We start from the raw sequence: 16,224 nt of genomic DNA, 5'->3' as shown, positions 1-16,224 counted from the left end.
CTATTGTCATTCATTAAGTATTGTCTGCAGCTGCTTTTATGCTATGTAATAGCAGAGTTGAGTTGTTGCAGCAGAGATCATATGGCCCACAAAGCCTAAAATATTTACTACCAGGCCCTTCATGGGAAAAATGCTAATTCTTATGTTAAACAAATTAGAAGAGAAAACAAATGGTAGATTGTTTATAAAATAATACAGTAATGCCTTCTCTTGTGTGCATGCTCTTAGTTACTCCACTCCCACACTGACTCTGGCCTTAGCCAGATGATTTGCTTTTGGCCTTGTGTCATAGCAGAGATTTGAAAAGTCTACGCACTTTGGGGACTTCGCAGGTAGCTCAGTGGTAAAGGACCGCCTACCAATGCTGGCGACACAGGTTCCTTCCCTGGGTCAGGAAGATCACTTGGAGAAGGAAATGGCAACCCACTCCAAATCCCATGGACAGAGGAGCCTGGCGGGCTACAGCCCATGGCGTTGCAAAAGAAACACAACTTAGGGACCAAACAACAGTAATGCCCTTTGGCATTCTCCCAGTTGAGTTGTTTTTTTGGACTCCCAGACTAAGTGAGGAAGCCCAGGTTCCATTCTTGAGGAGCAAATACCTCAACTTAGCCCTCTCCCCAGACCAGCTCTTACCAACTGCTAGACATGAGGGTGGGGCCAGCCCAAAGCAAATCGGTCCATCCCAAAATTACCCAGGTGCCCAGTAGAATCAGGAGAAATAAATGTTTTTTTTAGCCACTAAGTTTTAGGTGGTTTGTTATATGTTACCTGAAATAAATCATTAATTAAAAAGGGAAAGAATAATTCAGTTCAACTTTTTTAAATGCTTGCATACTTACGTTATAGTTAATGGAGTTGTTCTAACCATTAAACTGCTGAATCCATGCACAATTTACCTTTTTTTTTCCTGCTTATAAAAGTCAAAGGGTAATCAAGAGCAGTTTAGTAATCTGTGAGTCTAATTTACTTTACCTTGTTGTCCTCAGTTTTAAAACTTGTTCATTTTGATGACTTTGTTTTAGAAATCTTCCAGTTTTTAAGGAGATTTTGAAAAGCTATTTCGACATGATTTCCAGGCATAGATAGCTCTCAAATCAATAGTATTTCTGTTTAGTGAAATTAGAGAAAGGGTCCTGAGAAGAAATCAGCATTAATAAGGAATTACGTGAATAAATCGGAGAAGGCAATGGCACCCCACTCCAGTACTCTCGCCTGGAAAATCCCATGGACAGAGGACCCTGGTAGGCTGCAGTCCATGGGGTCGCTAAGAGTTGGACACGACTGAGCGACTTCATTTTCACTTTTCTCTTTCATGCATTGGAGAAGGAAATGGCAGCCCACTCCAGCGTTCTTGCCTGGAGAATCCCAGGGACCGGGGAGCCTGGTGGGCTGCCGTCTATGGGGTCGGACAGAGTCGGACACGACTGAAGCGACTTAGCAACAGCAGCAGCATATGAATAAATGCTGCCTCTTCCCATGTCTGTGATCCCATGCCAACTGGATATGCAGAATACCTATTTCTTTATTTAAAAAAAAATCTAGCATGAAAGTAAAATTTGAGAATTTAGCTAAATTGTATCAATATTTTGCTTTTTATTTTGTCTTCTATAATAATCACAAATCATAAATACAGTAATATGACAACTTTCACAAATGGTATTAAAAATTGTATCCATTTTTTTGTTCACTTCTTAAATAAATGTTATTTGTACATCTCAGGATTGATAGTATTAGGTAATATATGAATTATTAGGTCATCTCAATTATTAGATTATTTTAATTCAATTGCCAATATTTACTTTTATAAATGAGTTGTAAAACATGTATCAGCTTTTAAAATATAACTAATACATGTTTTATTTTTTCTTTTTTGGACAGTCTCAGGACAAAACATCAGGAGGTATTAATCCAGAACCTTGTCCAATCTGTGCTCGGCAACTGGGAAAACAGGTGAAATTATAATAAGTACTGTATGCATTTATAAAATACTTTACAGTTTTCAAAGGCTTCTACATACAAATTCCCCTGCTCTACCCTCAAACCTTGCATGCAAGGCAAATATTATCTCTGTCTTAAAGATATGGCCAGAGGTTAACTAACATGCTTAATATCAAATATGTTTGAGTAATGTTTTTTCCCTTAAGTGACAGGTCAAACATGTTTCTAGAATAACCCCATCTTTTTCATTAAAGATGAATAATTTTAAGCATTGTTTTCAGTCACTTGACTGTCAGTTTATCATGGATATTTGCGAATTGTACAGAAATAGAATACAACATACACAGATTTACTTACGGTATTACAAATGTATAGTAACATAGTTCTTAATATTATTAATATCTAATAGTACGAGAATTTAAAGCACAAATAACAGTAATCCTATAGGAATTTATATGTGTTTGAATATTAGTGTACAAATGTCTAAAATAAATGGTACTATATTAGTTCTCCTCAAAAAGATTATTTTTATTTTATGAAATGTGATTTACGATACTGTAAGTTCCTACTTTGTATGATAAATATGTGATAGCAGAATATTCTTTGTTTTTTTTTTAATTTGAAAAAGTCTTTTTTCTTTTTCTTAAATGGGTAAAAGTGTCTCTGGCACTTTTTTCCTATGAAACTAAGAGTAAAATTTAAATATATGAATTCTGTACTCTGACCATCAGTAATTAGAAAGCACATACCTTTTAGTCTCCATAGTTTATGGAGAAGATTTTAAAGGATAGTTTATTGATAATAAATCTTAAAAGGATAGATTGGAAACTGAGCAAAAGAATATTAATCTCAGTAATACTGGAGATTACGGATAAAAAAATAAGTGATAAAAGCATTTTGACAAAAATTACTATAGTAAATGGAAAGGATCATAGTGTAAGTAGTTTCTTTACTTTTAGTTTTGATGAGATTCATGCAACTAGTTTGTCTCAGAAATTTTATTGTCTTTACCATTTGCATCTCATCTTCTGTATAGTAAATGCTTTAACATATAAAAATTAAATCTGTTTAATAAGTTGTATAGAATGTATTGAATATGATATCTCAGAATTAATATTGTAGTAATCTGTTACTCAGAGTGATTTGCATTTTTCCTAAATACTGAAACGAGAACACCAACATCTTACAAAATATTGATGACTATTAGTCCTCCTATTAGTGTGAGCAGAACTAAAAACTATGGTTTACTAAAAAATAGTTTAAAAGTATAATTTAGTTTTTATGACTTAAAGGTTTTTTATTATTCATCATGAAATATTTAGGAAATGAAATGATGGCTCTCTTCCTTTCCTTTTAATAGATGTATAGATTGGAAGGCATCTTTGATAGCATCTCACTGAGGCACATTCTGTGTGTTTTCTCCTTTAGTGGGCAGTACTGACCTGCGGGCACTGTTTCTGTAATGAGTGCATTTCAATTATTATCGAACAGTACAGCGTGGGGTCTCACAGGAGCTCCATTAAGTGTGCCATCTGCCGCCAGACCACGTCTCACAAAGAAATCTCCTATGTCTTCACCTCAGAGAAAGCCAGCCAGGAAGAGGACATCCCTGTGAAGGTAAAGTCGGTGAAGAACATGCATAGTCAGAGCAGTGTAATAGGAGTCAGTATCTGGCAGTGAGAGCGTCAGAGTCAGAGCAGGGCTGGCTCAGTGACTGTGAAGCAGCTACTGTTGACTGTAGATATACTGCCTGAAAGCCTCAGTGCATCTACTCACTCCTCATGGGAGGAACACAGGAATGCTTTTTCAAACATAGCAATAATTATGCCCACTATAGCAAAAAAGTGACATCATAGAATTCCATTCCTTTTTTTTTTTTAATAGTGTTTCTGAGCACTACAGATATTAGATAGAGCTCTGGTTCAATTCCAGGTTTCTTTCTCCTCATTTTTCCATTCAGCCCAGTGTATCAGGAAAAAGAAGATATGCCCCACCAAATTAAGGGATAAAATAAATTGATTCCTGAAGTTATTAGTGAAGACTGTCACAAGGAGATAGCGCATTTTTAGATGGCATGGATTGGTTTTTCAGACTATAGTGAAAACTTTGCTTTATTTTCCTAATTTTTTTTCCCATACTTCATTCAGAACTTTAAGAAAGAAGACTATAATTTAAAATGCAAATAAAATAAATTCCAGATTTGTTGTTTAGTCTCTAAGTTGTGTCCAACTCTTTTGTGACCCCCATGGACAGTGGCCCACCAGGCTCCTCTGTCCATGGGATTTCCCAGGCAAGAATACCGGAGTGGGTTGCCATTTTCTTCTCCAGGAGCTCCTTCCGACCCAGGGATCAAACCCACGTCTCCTACATTTACCACTGAGCCACCAGGGAAACCCAAAATCCAAGTAGGATCTGTAATTGGACTTTCTGCCTGAGGGGGTATTTATTTAATGAAAAGCCTTTACTAGGTTTTTTGTTCTTTGTTTTATGTAAGCATGCTTTTTTTGTTTGTTTTCCTAACCAAAGTTAAAGGACAATTCAACATATGAGTATGGTAGAGAATGTAGGCCAGAAGAAGTAGTTGGAAGACTGATGGAGCTGGCTCAGAAGCTAGAAGTAGTAGAGTATTTTTAATTAATTCCTTCTCCTTCTGAGTCCCTGCTGCTGTCTGCTCCCTTGTTGTCCAAGGTTGTTTTTTGTGAGTAGACCAAACCACAGGTCCTTATCGGAGAACAGGAGACCTTTTTACTATTGTTACTATTACTGAAATATAGTTGATTTACAGTATTAGTTCCAGGTGTACAGCAAAGTGAAAGAGTTAAACATATACCTGTGTCCACTTTTTTTTAAGGTTCTTTTCCCATGTGTGTTGTTAAGAGTATTGAGTAGAGTTCCCTGTGCTATGCAGATCCTTATTAGTTCTCTGTTTCATATAGAGTAGTGTATATATGTCAATACCATTCTCCTGATTTATCACTCCCCTGGCAACCATAAATTTGTTTCCTACTATTGTGACTTGTTTCTGTTTTGTAAGTAAGTTCATTTATACCAATTTTTTAAATTCCACATATGAGCAATATCATGTGATATTTGTATTAGTTCTCTTCAAAGAAGATAGGTATTCAGTACTCCAGATGTGACTGTAGAAATGGGTAACTCAGGTGAGGTGGTAGAAGCTGAAGCAATGAGATCTGAATGTTGAGTAAGTGGTCCAAGTGGAAGGTATATAATATCTGGAGTTGATTATACTTTAGCCTGTCGACCACACAGAGAACTGCTTTCTTTTTCAGTTCGCCCCCCTCCTCTCTTCCTACTCTTACAGTTTTTTCCTTTCCTTTGCATAAAAAGTCTTTTTTCTTTCCCTCTCTCTTCTCCTCTGGCCTCAGGCATCCCAGGGGCCACAGATGGCATGCGTGGCTCATGACAGTACAGGGAACAAGCATAAGAAGGAACTGCTGTGTCAGACTTCATGCAGTTTAGGGAGTGATTGCCCTGGCTACCAGTAAACAGCACCATCTCTCTGAAACTGAGGCCATCAAACCCAAACACCTGTTCATTTTATGGCAGCTGTCTTAGACACCTAGGAGAAAGATCAGGACAGTTACATATGCTGTCCTGTTGGGACAGGAATATCAGTGAACAAATACTGTATATTATGCTCTGACTTTTTCCTGTCTTTCGTGGGTATTGATGAACACGGGAATTAATTGAAGGATCTACCAAAACAAATTTTTGTAGCACTGAAACATGTTTACATTACCATATATAAAATGAGATACCCAGTGTAAGTTCAGTGCATGAAGCAGGACACCCAAAGTGGGTGCTCTGGAACCACCCATGGGGATAGGGTGGGGAGGGAGGTGGGAGAGGGATTCAGAACGGGGGGGACGCATGTGTGCCTATGGCTAATTTATGTTGATATATGACAAAAACCATCACAGTATTGTAAAGTAAATATCCTCCAATTAAAATAAATATTTTTTTTCCAAAAAGAATACAGAATTTATCAGTTAAATCATCTTAGATGTACATATACTTCTGTTTCCTTTCTATTAAATATGTGACTGAATATTATACTTACTGTGCGAGCAAGTTTTATCGCTTCTCTGCATTCTCACGTTGCTTCTCTCTGCATTTACTTTGTTTTCTGTCGCTGTTTCTGTCTGCCATTTCCGCCTTCTGCTGCCTGTGTCCTTTTCTGACTGTCACATTTCTGCCATCTTCTTGAAGCATCTGCTTGTTTTCTCAGACTCACACTGCACTCTGACCGTCTGAGACTATCCCACTTAATTGATCACATCATCTGTCTTAGAGTTGAGGGATATAAAGATGGCTCTATGTAAATGCTAAAGGCATTGTTTTGAAATTTATTTCATTAAAGTTTTTATCTGAAATGTTGACTTCACTCTAAGCATTCATGTCCAGACACTCGGACACAGCAAACAATGTAATTTTATACGTGGTGCTTAATCATCTAGCTGATCTCTGGTAAAGGATATTTAGAGAACATAAAAATAGAAGTAAATAATATAAGACTTTTTTTTTCTACTGGTATTTCCCAATGTAAGGAATCCTGTTGATTGACCACGGAAATAAAATGAATAAAGTATTCATTAGTGAATTAGGGTGTGCATTTAAGTTAAAGACTGTCTCTACCCTAACAGCAGTGTCACAGATTCTTAAGTGACCCTTGGAACTTCCTGGGCATTTTGCAAAGTGAACAAAATTCCCCCTGCGAGTTCTGACAACTGCCAGGCATTTTAGAGGGTGACATAGGCCTCCTGGCAGAACATAGGCCCCACGTGACCTGTTCCCTGTGTCCTCAGTTTGGCTCTCTTTCATACAAAGCATTTTTGTCATTGGAAACCCTGACCCTGTAATGAACAAGATTCTTATGTCATAAGAAGTTTCTATCCAAGAGAGAATACATGGATATAGCCACAGCAAAACAGCACCTGCTACACACACAGAGGTTCAGCTTCTCAAACTTTTGAGTGCCTAGTGATCAAGTGCTCTGTTTTTTAAATTAAAGTATATTTTCAGGCTGTATTCCCGTAACTTTTAACTTGTTAGATCTTGGATCTGGTCCAGAAATCTGCATTTTTAACAAGCAAATCTATTGCTGGTAAAGATGTTTTATATAACCTTTTGTAGAGGAAAAAAAAATATTGTATTTCTACATTAAAACTCAGAGAAACCTAGCAACACCATTTGTCAAACTGTACTATGTGTAGGATCATGTTGTTTCTTTTCCTTTTTTTTTTTTTTTTTCAGTTTGTATTCAATTGATTTGAAGGTGACTTGTAAAGTCTGTCTTATACTTTCTAACTATAATTAAAATATCTAGGTGGAAGAAAACTGATTGTTTAATTCTGACTGAGTTCAAAGTTGACATAAAATAATTTGGTAAATATAATCCACAAGTGGTTATATTCAAATATGCTCCTCTAAGTATTCCTATATAAGATATTTGATATTATCTTGTTGCTGTTGGTCAGTCCCTCAGTCATGTCTGACTCTTTGTGACTCCATGGACTTCAGCACCCTAGGCTTCTGTTGAGCTTGCTCAAATTCATGTACATTGAGTCTGTGATGCCATTCAACATCTCATCCTCTGTTGTCCCCTTCTCCTCCTGCCTTCAATCTTTCCCTGCACAGGGTCTTTTCCAATGAGTCAGCTCTTTGTTTTAGGTGGCTAAAATATTGGAGCTTCAGCTTCAGCATCAGTCCTTCCAGTGAATATTCAGGACTGATTTCCTTTACAATTGACTGGTTGGATCTCCTTGCAGTCCAACGGACTCTCAAAGAGTCTTCTCCAGCACCAGTTCAAAAGCATCAATTCTTTGGTGCTCAGCTTTCTTTATAGTCCAACTCTCACATCCTGCGTGACTACTGGAAAAATCATAGCTTTGACTAGATGGATCTTTGTTGGCAAAGTAATGTCACTTCATTTTAATATGCTGTCTAGGTTTGTCATAGATTTTCTTCCAAGAAACAAGCATCTTTTAACTTCATGGCTGCAGTCACCATCTGCAGTGATTTTGGAAGCCAAGAATATAAAGTCTCTCTTTGTTTTCATTGTTTTCCCCATCTATTCCCCATCTATTATATTTACATATAATATCCCCCATAACCTTTGGGTCCAAATAAAATTTTTAACTTTTTTGCAATTGCTACCTTTTTATCTCTTTGAAATAATTATTCAAAATACTTTAAAGAGTAGGATATTTTTGTGGCTAAGTGCACTTGTAAAATTTCCCACCTAGGCTGCCTGGGTGGAGTTTCCACTGGACTTTATTGAAGAAACATGTGAAAAGCCCGACCGTTTTCCCAGGCAAGAACTTGACAAATATTCCTGATTTGTGAGATCAATCATATATAAACTGTGTAACTGCACTAAATTGTATCTGTCACTATCAAAAGGGTTTTTAGCATGGTGAACAGGTGCAGACAGAAATAAAACAATGTTAACTGATCTTATTCAACTAGAACTACTATGGACAGCACAGGCAAATTGTAAGAGTCAGCTCTACTTTAAAAGAAGTCCAAAATAAAAGTAATGAAAGTCAGAAAGTCCCAAGACAGGAAATTACTTCCTCTGTACTGTTTTCGTAAAAATAGGAAACATTCAGGTTATTTGGAAGTTATAAACCAGTAAGAAAATCTAAAGAAAAATCTGTGACCTATTACCAAATTATAGCCCTAGTTATAACTGATGAAAGATTATGGTTCTTTTGGGGGCGTGAGGGAGCTAAATTGTATAAATTTGTCTTTTTAAAAGTGATGTTCTTCAGTTAAATGAATTTTCAAAAAAAGCTCTAATCTCAGGATTTTTGACTCTTATAGTAAGTTTAAAAGATTGCAAAAAATCAATCCGAGTAAGAGCTGGAAGATTTAAATACTAACTCTGCTCTGTTTCAGCTGTGATTGTCCCATTTCTAACAAGGCTGACACTCCTTTCTTGTGGCAGCTAACAGAGGCGAGGCACCCATTTGACCCTAGAGCAGTGAGAGGTGCCGTAGGTACAATATTACACAGCACTAAAGTAATGACGTAATTCAGAAGACCAATTCATTTATAATAAAATGTGTGTTAGTTGCTCAGTCATGTCTGACTCTTTGCAACCCCATTGACTGTAGGCTCCTCTGTCCATGGAATTCACCAGGCAAAAATATTGGAGTAAGTAGCCATTCCCTTCTCTAGGGGATCTTCCCAACCCAGGGATCAAACCTGGATGTCCTGTATTACAGGCAGATCCTTTACCATCTTAGGCACCAGGGAAGTGTTTATCACTTACAGTAAACACAATCCCAGTGGTATCACTGATACAGTTAAAAGTTCCCAGGATTACAGTTACAAGTCTCCCACCCATTCCCCTAAAACCCTTATTCTTCTGTCAAAAATCAGTATAATGTTATTTTTTAGTGGAAGTAATTTACACAAAAGATTAAAATAAATTCAGAATGAAATGAACAGCACTCAGTGAAAACTAACGTTCTCCTTCATCCATCCTACTTTGCCTTGCCACTGTGAACAATTTCTACTTTTATTTACAAAGATCACCTCTATGATTCTCAGTAATCTACATCAATTTTGTTTCTTAAAGTACTAGCTTTAGACAGTATCTGCTGACTCCTCACTATAAAATAGGAAAAATTAATGCATCTATTCCTCCATTCCTTTCCTTTGTATTTTTGTAATATTATCATTTTTATATCATAATATTTATACATCCACATTTTGTTATATAAATACTTTTCATTACAGAACCAAGTAGAGTGATTGAAGTCATGCAGAAAGGAGCAGAATCCTGATCCTGTATCATTTAAATTTGCTTTTCAGTGAAGAATCTTTTTAAGTACCCGAGTCTGATAGAAGTTCTCACTTTTTCAGCTAGCTTCCTGCACTTCTGTGTCAGCCTTATCTGATATCATTATTCATGTAACCCTCATTCTTTGATTCTTTTTTTCACTGTGCTATAACTGCATCAAGAAATTTTAACATGGTGAGCATGTGAATGGCAAATCAGTTTTTGCACTTCTGAAAATAACTTCATTCAGCCTTCACTTTAGAGTCATAAGTAATTGGCCTCCTTACTATGCGACATTATTTGACATGTCTTGTATATATTAGTTTGTGTGTATTTCACATGTATAGAATATATAGAATATACCTATACCTACTAATATGGTAGCTCAGACAGTAGAGAATCCGCCTGCCATGCAGGAGGCCTGGGTTCAATCCCTGGGTTGGGAGGATCCTTTGGAGAAGGAAATGGCAACCCACTCCAGTATTCTTGCCTGGGAAATCTCATGGACAGAGGAGCCTGGAGGGCTACAGTCTGGGGTTGCAAGAAGTCTGACATGACTGAGCGACTAAGCACATGTAGCACACAGTGTAGTGTGAAGCTATGGTAAAGATAATATACAAATACTCAGTATCTGTAAAATCTCTAAGGATATGGTCTGCCTGTGGAATCTATAGACATGAATATTTTCTCTGATGTTTGGTGAAAACTGAATACATTCATCATCTTCATTGTGTTGAGTGTTTTCTGATGCTCTTCAGAACACAGCAGACACTGTAGCCTTTAATTCTGCCTGTGGAGCTGAGCCTGACCATGAGAATCCATAGATACTATGAAGGAAAAGGTGTGGGAGAGGCATATGGACAGATTTAATAGAGGAAATAAGAGAAGCTGAAGGAAGGAGGACTAAGACCGTGAAGAAGGGTTATAACAGGCAACGAACTGTTGGTTCAGTTGTGAACTGCCCAGCTCTGCCTCAGAGTCCACAGTTTTCACTTTTATTGTATATGTCAAGTCACCGAAGAAAAAAATAGAAAGCCATACTAACTTTCTAGTCATAGAGCACTATTTTTCTTTTGTTTATATGAGTCAAGTACAGGTAGCATTTTGCTGCTCCAGTTGGAAGGTGCCATGTCTGTTCTCTCTTCTCCAAGTCAGGAGTCTCAACAGATAGGACATAGATGTGGAGGGAATAGTATGAAGCCAACTGCAATCTCTTCTCTACCATACTTATGGACTTTTCTAAGGTGCACCCTCTTTCCCCAGTAGTAAGACCTCAGAGAATAAAAAGCAGTACCTCTCTCTAAGTTGCATTGGTAAAATATTTAGACCCATTCTGGAGGAGAGGCGTTGATCAAAGTCTAAATAAATTAAATATTACTTGATTGTTTTATCGTTAGAATTCTTTTAGTCTCCTGCATATATGATAGAAACAAAACTGAGTTTTCTATCCTTTGCTGAGTGCCGAAGAATTGATGCTTTTCAGCTGTGGTGTTGGAGAAGACTCTTTGAGAGTCCCTTGGACTGCAAGGAGATCCAACTAGTCCGTCCTAAAGGAGATCAGTCCTGGGTATTCTTTGGAAGGAATGATGCCAAAGCTGAAACTCCAGTACTTTGGCCACCTCATGCGAAGAGTTGACTCATTGGAAAAGACTGATGCTGGGAGGGATTGGGGGCAGGAGGAGAAGGGGACGACAGAGGATGAGATAGCTAGATGGCATCACCCACTCGATGGATGCAAGTTTGAGTGAATTCCGGGAGTTGGTGATGGACAGGGAGGCCTGGCGTGCTGCAATTCATGGGGTCGCAAAGAGTCGGACATGACTGAGCAACTGAACTGAACTGAACTGAACATGTTTAACAGCTTTTAATGCAGAGTCTATGATTTCAGAATTTTACAAGAGCCTGAGAGTATCCAATCAAATTTAACTCTGATTTTTAAAAATGTTAATTATACCTACTTACAATAGATAAGCTACACGACCTTTCTGATTTTAGTTATGCTAGTAGACAGCCTCTAGGCCAGATTTCATGAGAGGTTTTTTATTAACCTTTATTGCTAATGGAGCTCTACTCTTTTCCATTGCCTTGACCCAATGATCTGGAGCTTTTAACTTTGTATTTAATTTTCTGAAAAGTGAAAGACCTGTGTATGTAGCTTCGAGATCTAGTCTGGTTTTGCTCATTAAATTATAAGCAGGTGAGCAAAAATCTTCATAAAGAATATTTTATAAGATCCTTCTGTTGTAAAGAAGGAAAATTCCAAATTCTTTTTCTTCAGTATTAACTATTATAATGCTCTTGGCTACTTACCTCATGCGAGGAAAACCAGAAGAGGCACTGGCTTGGTCTGCATGGCTGCACTTCATATGTCTGTTTTTATAGCTCCTCATTGACCTTAGAGAGAACTTGTGTCTCAGAGAGAATGGCCACAAAGATACAGTGAAGAGAGGCAGAGGACAAATGAAGGGTCTTTATTCCAAAGCTCGGGCTTGGTCACTGATGTTTCAGAAACAAAGGAAAACTGAGCATTAATCATAGAGTCAGGGTTGGCAGATACATATCTGGAAAAACTGGAGACTATCAAGAAAGGATAGGAATGAGGAAAGGGACAAGAACAATAGAAAAGGGCAGAGGTGCTATAATTAAATGCAACTTTATCAATCTCATATATTAAGGAATAATCTAGCAGTTTGGGGGTGGGGTGTCTATTCCTACGTACCCTCCTAATTCCAGTTTAACTTTTCATTTGTGTGTTGACTGACATGACTAAAACATAAGCTGGGTTGGATTAAGGCTACCAATTTACATGTCTTGAGAATATTTATACTTTCTTAACACCTTGCACAGGGATAGATTGACATCCCTTTTTCCTCTCCCATATCTTTTTTGCCTTTTCTGTGATCGCCTCCTATACAGATACAACATGTATATAATCCATCACCTTCTTCCTGTTTCAGTGAATGTTCAACAAGTGATTGGAGGTGAATCAACAAGGTGAATGTTTCTTTTCTGTGGCAGTGACCACATTGTGAAGTCTCTTCAGAAACTAGTAGATTTGAGCCAAAGTTCATTTATGCATATGAGATAAAAAGAAACATTAAGAAGAACAGTAGAATGTGGATAATGCTTATTAAGCTGGTATAATAAAGTGTTCACTTAAGTCACTTCCAAGCCAGCCCAGCAGTATAAGACTTTCCTTTGCTTTTCTTCATATTCTGTAACATACGTTAGACTGTATGCATTTGGGAATAAGGGAGTATCTTCATCTTTGTAAATCCAGTGCCTACTGTAGTTCTTGTCACTTATGTGCACAGAAAATTTTTGTTGAATGATTTAAATAATCAAACGTGAACTTGCCTGAAATGTTGGAGGGATTGAATGATAGAAGAATGACATAGAAGTCTGCCCTGTCTCTTTGATCTCTTTTATTGACTCTGCTCTTAGACCAACCATGGTCTTTTCAGTATTATTTTGGGACTTTTGCTTTTCACTTGGAAGGGGAAAGATCACAAGCAGAAAAAAGAAAGTTAAGAGTAAGGATCTCTGATCCTAAGGATTTGAACTAAAAGTCCACAGGGTTGGCTGACTTTATTAACCTCTCCTATCGCTGCTGATAGGTAGGTGAAAAAAAAAAAACAAGAGTTGATAAACCTGAATGAAATGGTACCACCCTCCAATCATTTACTTCTTTTAAGACCAATTCCCCACATTTCATTACATTTTACTAACCCAAAATCCTCCTAAAGCTTGCTTTGTGTTAGATTAAATCTGCTTGTCTTTCATGACTGTTCTTATCTGAGTCTTTCTGGGAAAGCGATAGAGATCAGTCAAAAGATTTGATTTGCCCATTGTTGATCATTCTGAATGAATAAAAAAATATGTTGAGAGTTTTAAATTATATTCTAACCTCTTTTATTTTCATTTATCTGTATTGTTTTTCTCAGATTTGTTTGGGATTGAGAACTTTAAAAGTACATATTAAATTTTCTTTTACATTAAGTAAATTGGTTAAGTGTATACTATTATGGAAGACCATGCACAGCTCTAAGAGATATAAAAGTAAATGCCATTTAGTCCTTGTTTTCAAGTAGTATATCAACTGATAAATGACAGAAGTATTCTATACTCAGGTATGATATCATATCAAATGATACTACATAGAACCATCGCAGGGCAGTTAATTAAAGAAAAAGCTGTTCCTTTCCAAATAAAATCTCTCATCTTTCCCTTATGAAAGACACATTTAACTGTCAAACACAGAAAAGCCTAATAAAGCCAAAAAAAATCTAGTTTATAAACCCACATACCATTCATCAAGCATTTGTGAGTTACTGAAACTAATATAATGTATTAATACAGTACTTTTGCTAACATTATTTGCATTTAATACAATTAAATGTAAACTACATATAGAAAGGTAGGAAAATATTTACAACATGAATTTAACATGTGCAGTATTTGAGTGGTCCTACAAACCAGTTTATTTTTATTGGCAAGGAATATGAACAGACAGTTCACTGAAGAGAAATTCTGAATGGCCAGCAAGTGATATTCAAGCTCATTCTCAGAAAAATGCAGATAAATGAAAATTTGGTTCCACATTTTACCTATGCTATTGGCAAAAAATTGAATTTTAACAAGTGTACTAAGAAGCAGGTGCATCTAAACTGTTGATAGTTTAAATTTCTAGCATTTCTAGGGTCGGTGTGATAGGGAATCTACTGCAATCCAGATAATCTAAAAACTTTTTTTCAACCTTTGACCAACAGTTCCACTTTGATATGCCTATCCAACAAAAACTGTGCACGCATACCCAGTCCTCTAAGTATAGTCACTGAAGTATTGTTTGTAAGAACAAAAAAGAGTGAAATTAATGTAAATTTATATTAATAAGCAAATGTGAGAGTTGGACTATAAAGAAAGCTGAGCACCAAAGAATTGATGCTTTTGAACTGTGGTGTTGGAGACGACTCTTAAGAGTCCCCTGGACTGCAGGGTGATCCCGTTAGTCCATCCTAAAGGAAATCAGTCCTGAATATTCATTGGAAGGACTGATGCTGAAGCTGAAACTCCAATATTTGGGCCACCTGATGTGAAAAACTGACTCATTTGAAAAGACCCTGATGCTGGGAAAGATTGAAGGTGGGAGGAGAAGGGGACGACAGAGGATGAGATGGTTGGATGTCATCACCGACTCTATGGACATGAGTTTGAGTGAACTCTGGAGTTGGTGATGGATAGGGAGGCCTGGTGTGCTTCAGTCCATGGGGTCACAAAGAGTCGGACACGACTGAGTAACTGAACTGAACTGAACTCTAGTCTTTTCCTTCACAGAGTTACCACTCCAGGTTGGAATTTTGCTTATAAAAGGTTATTCTGTTTTCTTTTGAAATTTTTGTAAGAAGCAGCTTAATTTTAGAAGAGTTCATAGTTATCATGGTGTTTCACTTGAAAATATCTTTGAAAACAAAACCTTGCACAGAACATGGAAGTTTCTTCACTGCTAAAATGATCACTTTATGCTAATTTCCTGTTTTCTTTTATGTGAGATAGTTTTGCTCTTATTTAAGGTAATTTTTAGATTGAAATAGTTCCCTTATACTTTTTAACCTTTCAAGTATAACTGAAAGTCTACATATCCAGAGAAATAAATGTAGATATAGGACTTTAATATAAGAATTTAAAAATCTTCCTTAATTCTTTGTTGATGACTTTAAACTTAATAAAGCTTTCTTCCTATTTGTTTCTATTTTTACCTTTAAGTATCTCTGTGTAAAAGTAATAAGGGGACATGATGTGAGGGTAATAGTAATATGGGAGTATTTTTACTTTTTGGTTACATCTGCCCCTCTTGTATGGTGATCTGATGTCTCTGAAAGGTTACCAAGTGTCTACTATTTGGAGTATTAGGCTAAACGCTTTGTACACATTTTCTCCTTTAACCATCACAGCAACCTTTGGAAATAAATATAATCATCATCCCTGCTTGACAAACTAAGGCTTAGAAAGGTTAGAATCTTTATAACTAAGGAGCTGCAGAACTGGCAGTTGAATTTCAGTTTATCTCACTCAAAGTCTCATGCCCTTAAGCTCCATGTCATACCATCTCCCACAGCATTCTAGGAGGAAAACTTTCTCAATGAAGGCTTCAAAGACACTTGCTTTATTTCTTCATTTTCTTATTCCTTTATCTTGGAAATGGTTATGCAGAGTACCAAAAGCAGTTTTTAAGTGTTTATCTAGCTTTGCATAAATCTGCCTCTGCCCAAGTGGACATCATTTGTACCTCTGTCATTGTCCTTTGTAAGGCCCTTAAAAGAAAGGATTTTTTGTGGGTTAGGTTCTTTACTATTTGCTTACATTAGAGTTTTGATTCATTATATTCTGCACAATTTCAGTGCCATACTATCTAAAGTGATATGTATTTTAATATATATTCTGATTATCTAAAATAACAAAGTTTTGTAATTGTA

The 16,224-nt window shown here is 36.7% G+C and overlaps 1 protein-coding gene across 3 annotated transcripts in view; it reads left to right on the top strand.

Annotated features, from left to right (window-relative positions):
* Positions 1-16,224, top strand: part of SHPRH (SNF2 histone linker PHD RING helicase) — an 82,958-nt gene that overhangs the window by 57,694 nt on the left and 9,040 nt on the right. For all 3 annotated transcript variants that reach the window (XM_004011398.5, XM_012183066.5, XM_042253584.1), the window contains 2 exons: positions 1,882-1,953; positions 3,370-3,558. In XM_004011398.5, the coding sequence (XP_004011447.3) occupies positions 1,882-1,953; positions 3,370-3,558 (261 nt within the window). The remainder of the gene's footprint in view (positions 1-1,881; positions 1,954-3,369; positions 3,559-16,224) is intronic.

This window comes from Ovis aries, chromosome 8, assembly GCF_016772045.2.
Source record: "Ovis aries strain OAR_USU_Benz2616 breed Rambouillet chromosome 8, ARS-UI_Ramb_v3.0, whole genome shotgun sequence".
NCBI lineage: Eukaryota > Metazoa > Chordata > Mammalia > Artiodactyla > Bovidae > Ovis > Ovis aries.
The sequence above is the reverse complement of the archived record's forward strand: the minus strand, read 5'-3'. Positions and strand labels throughout refer to the sequence as shown.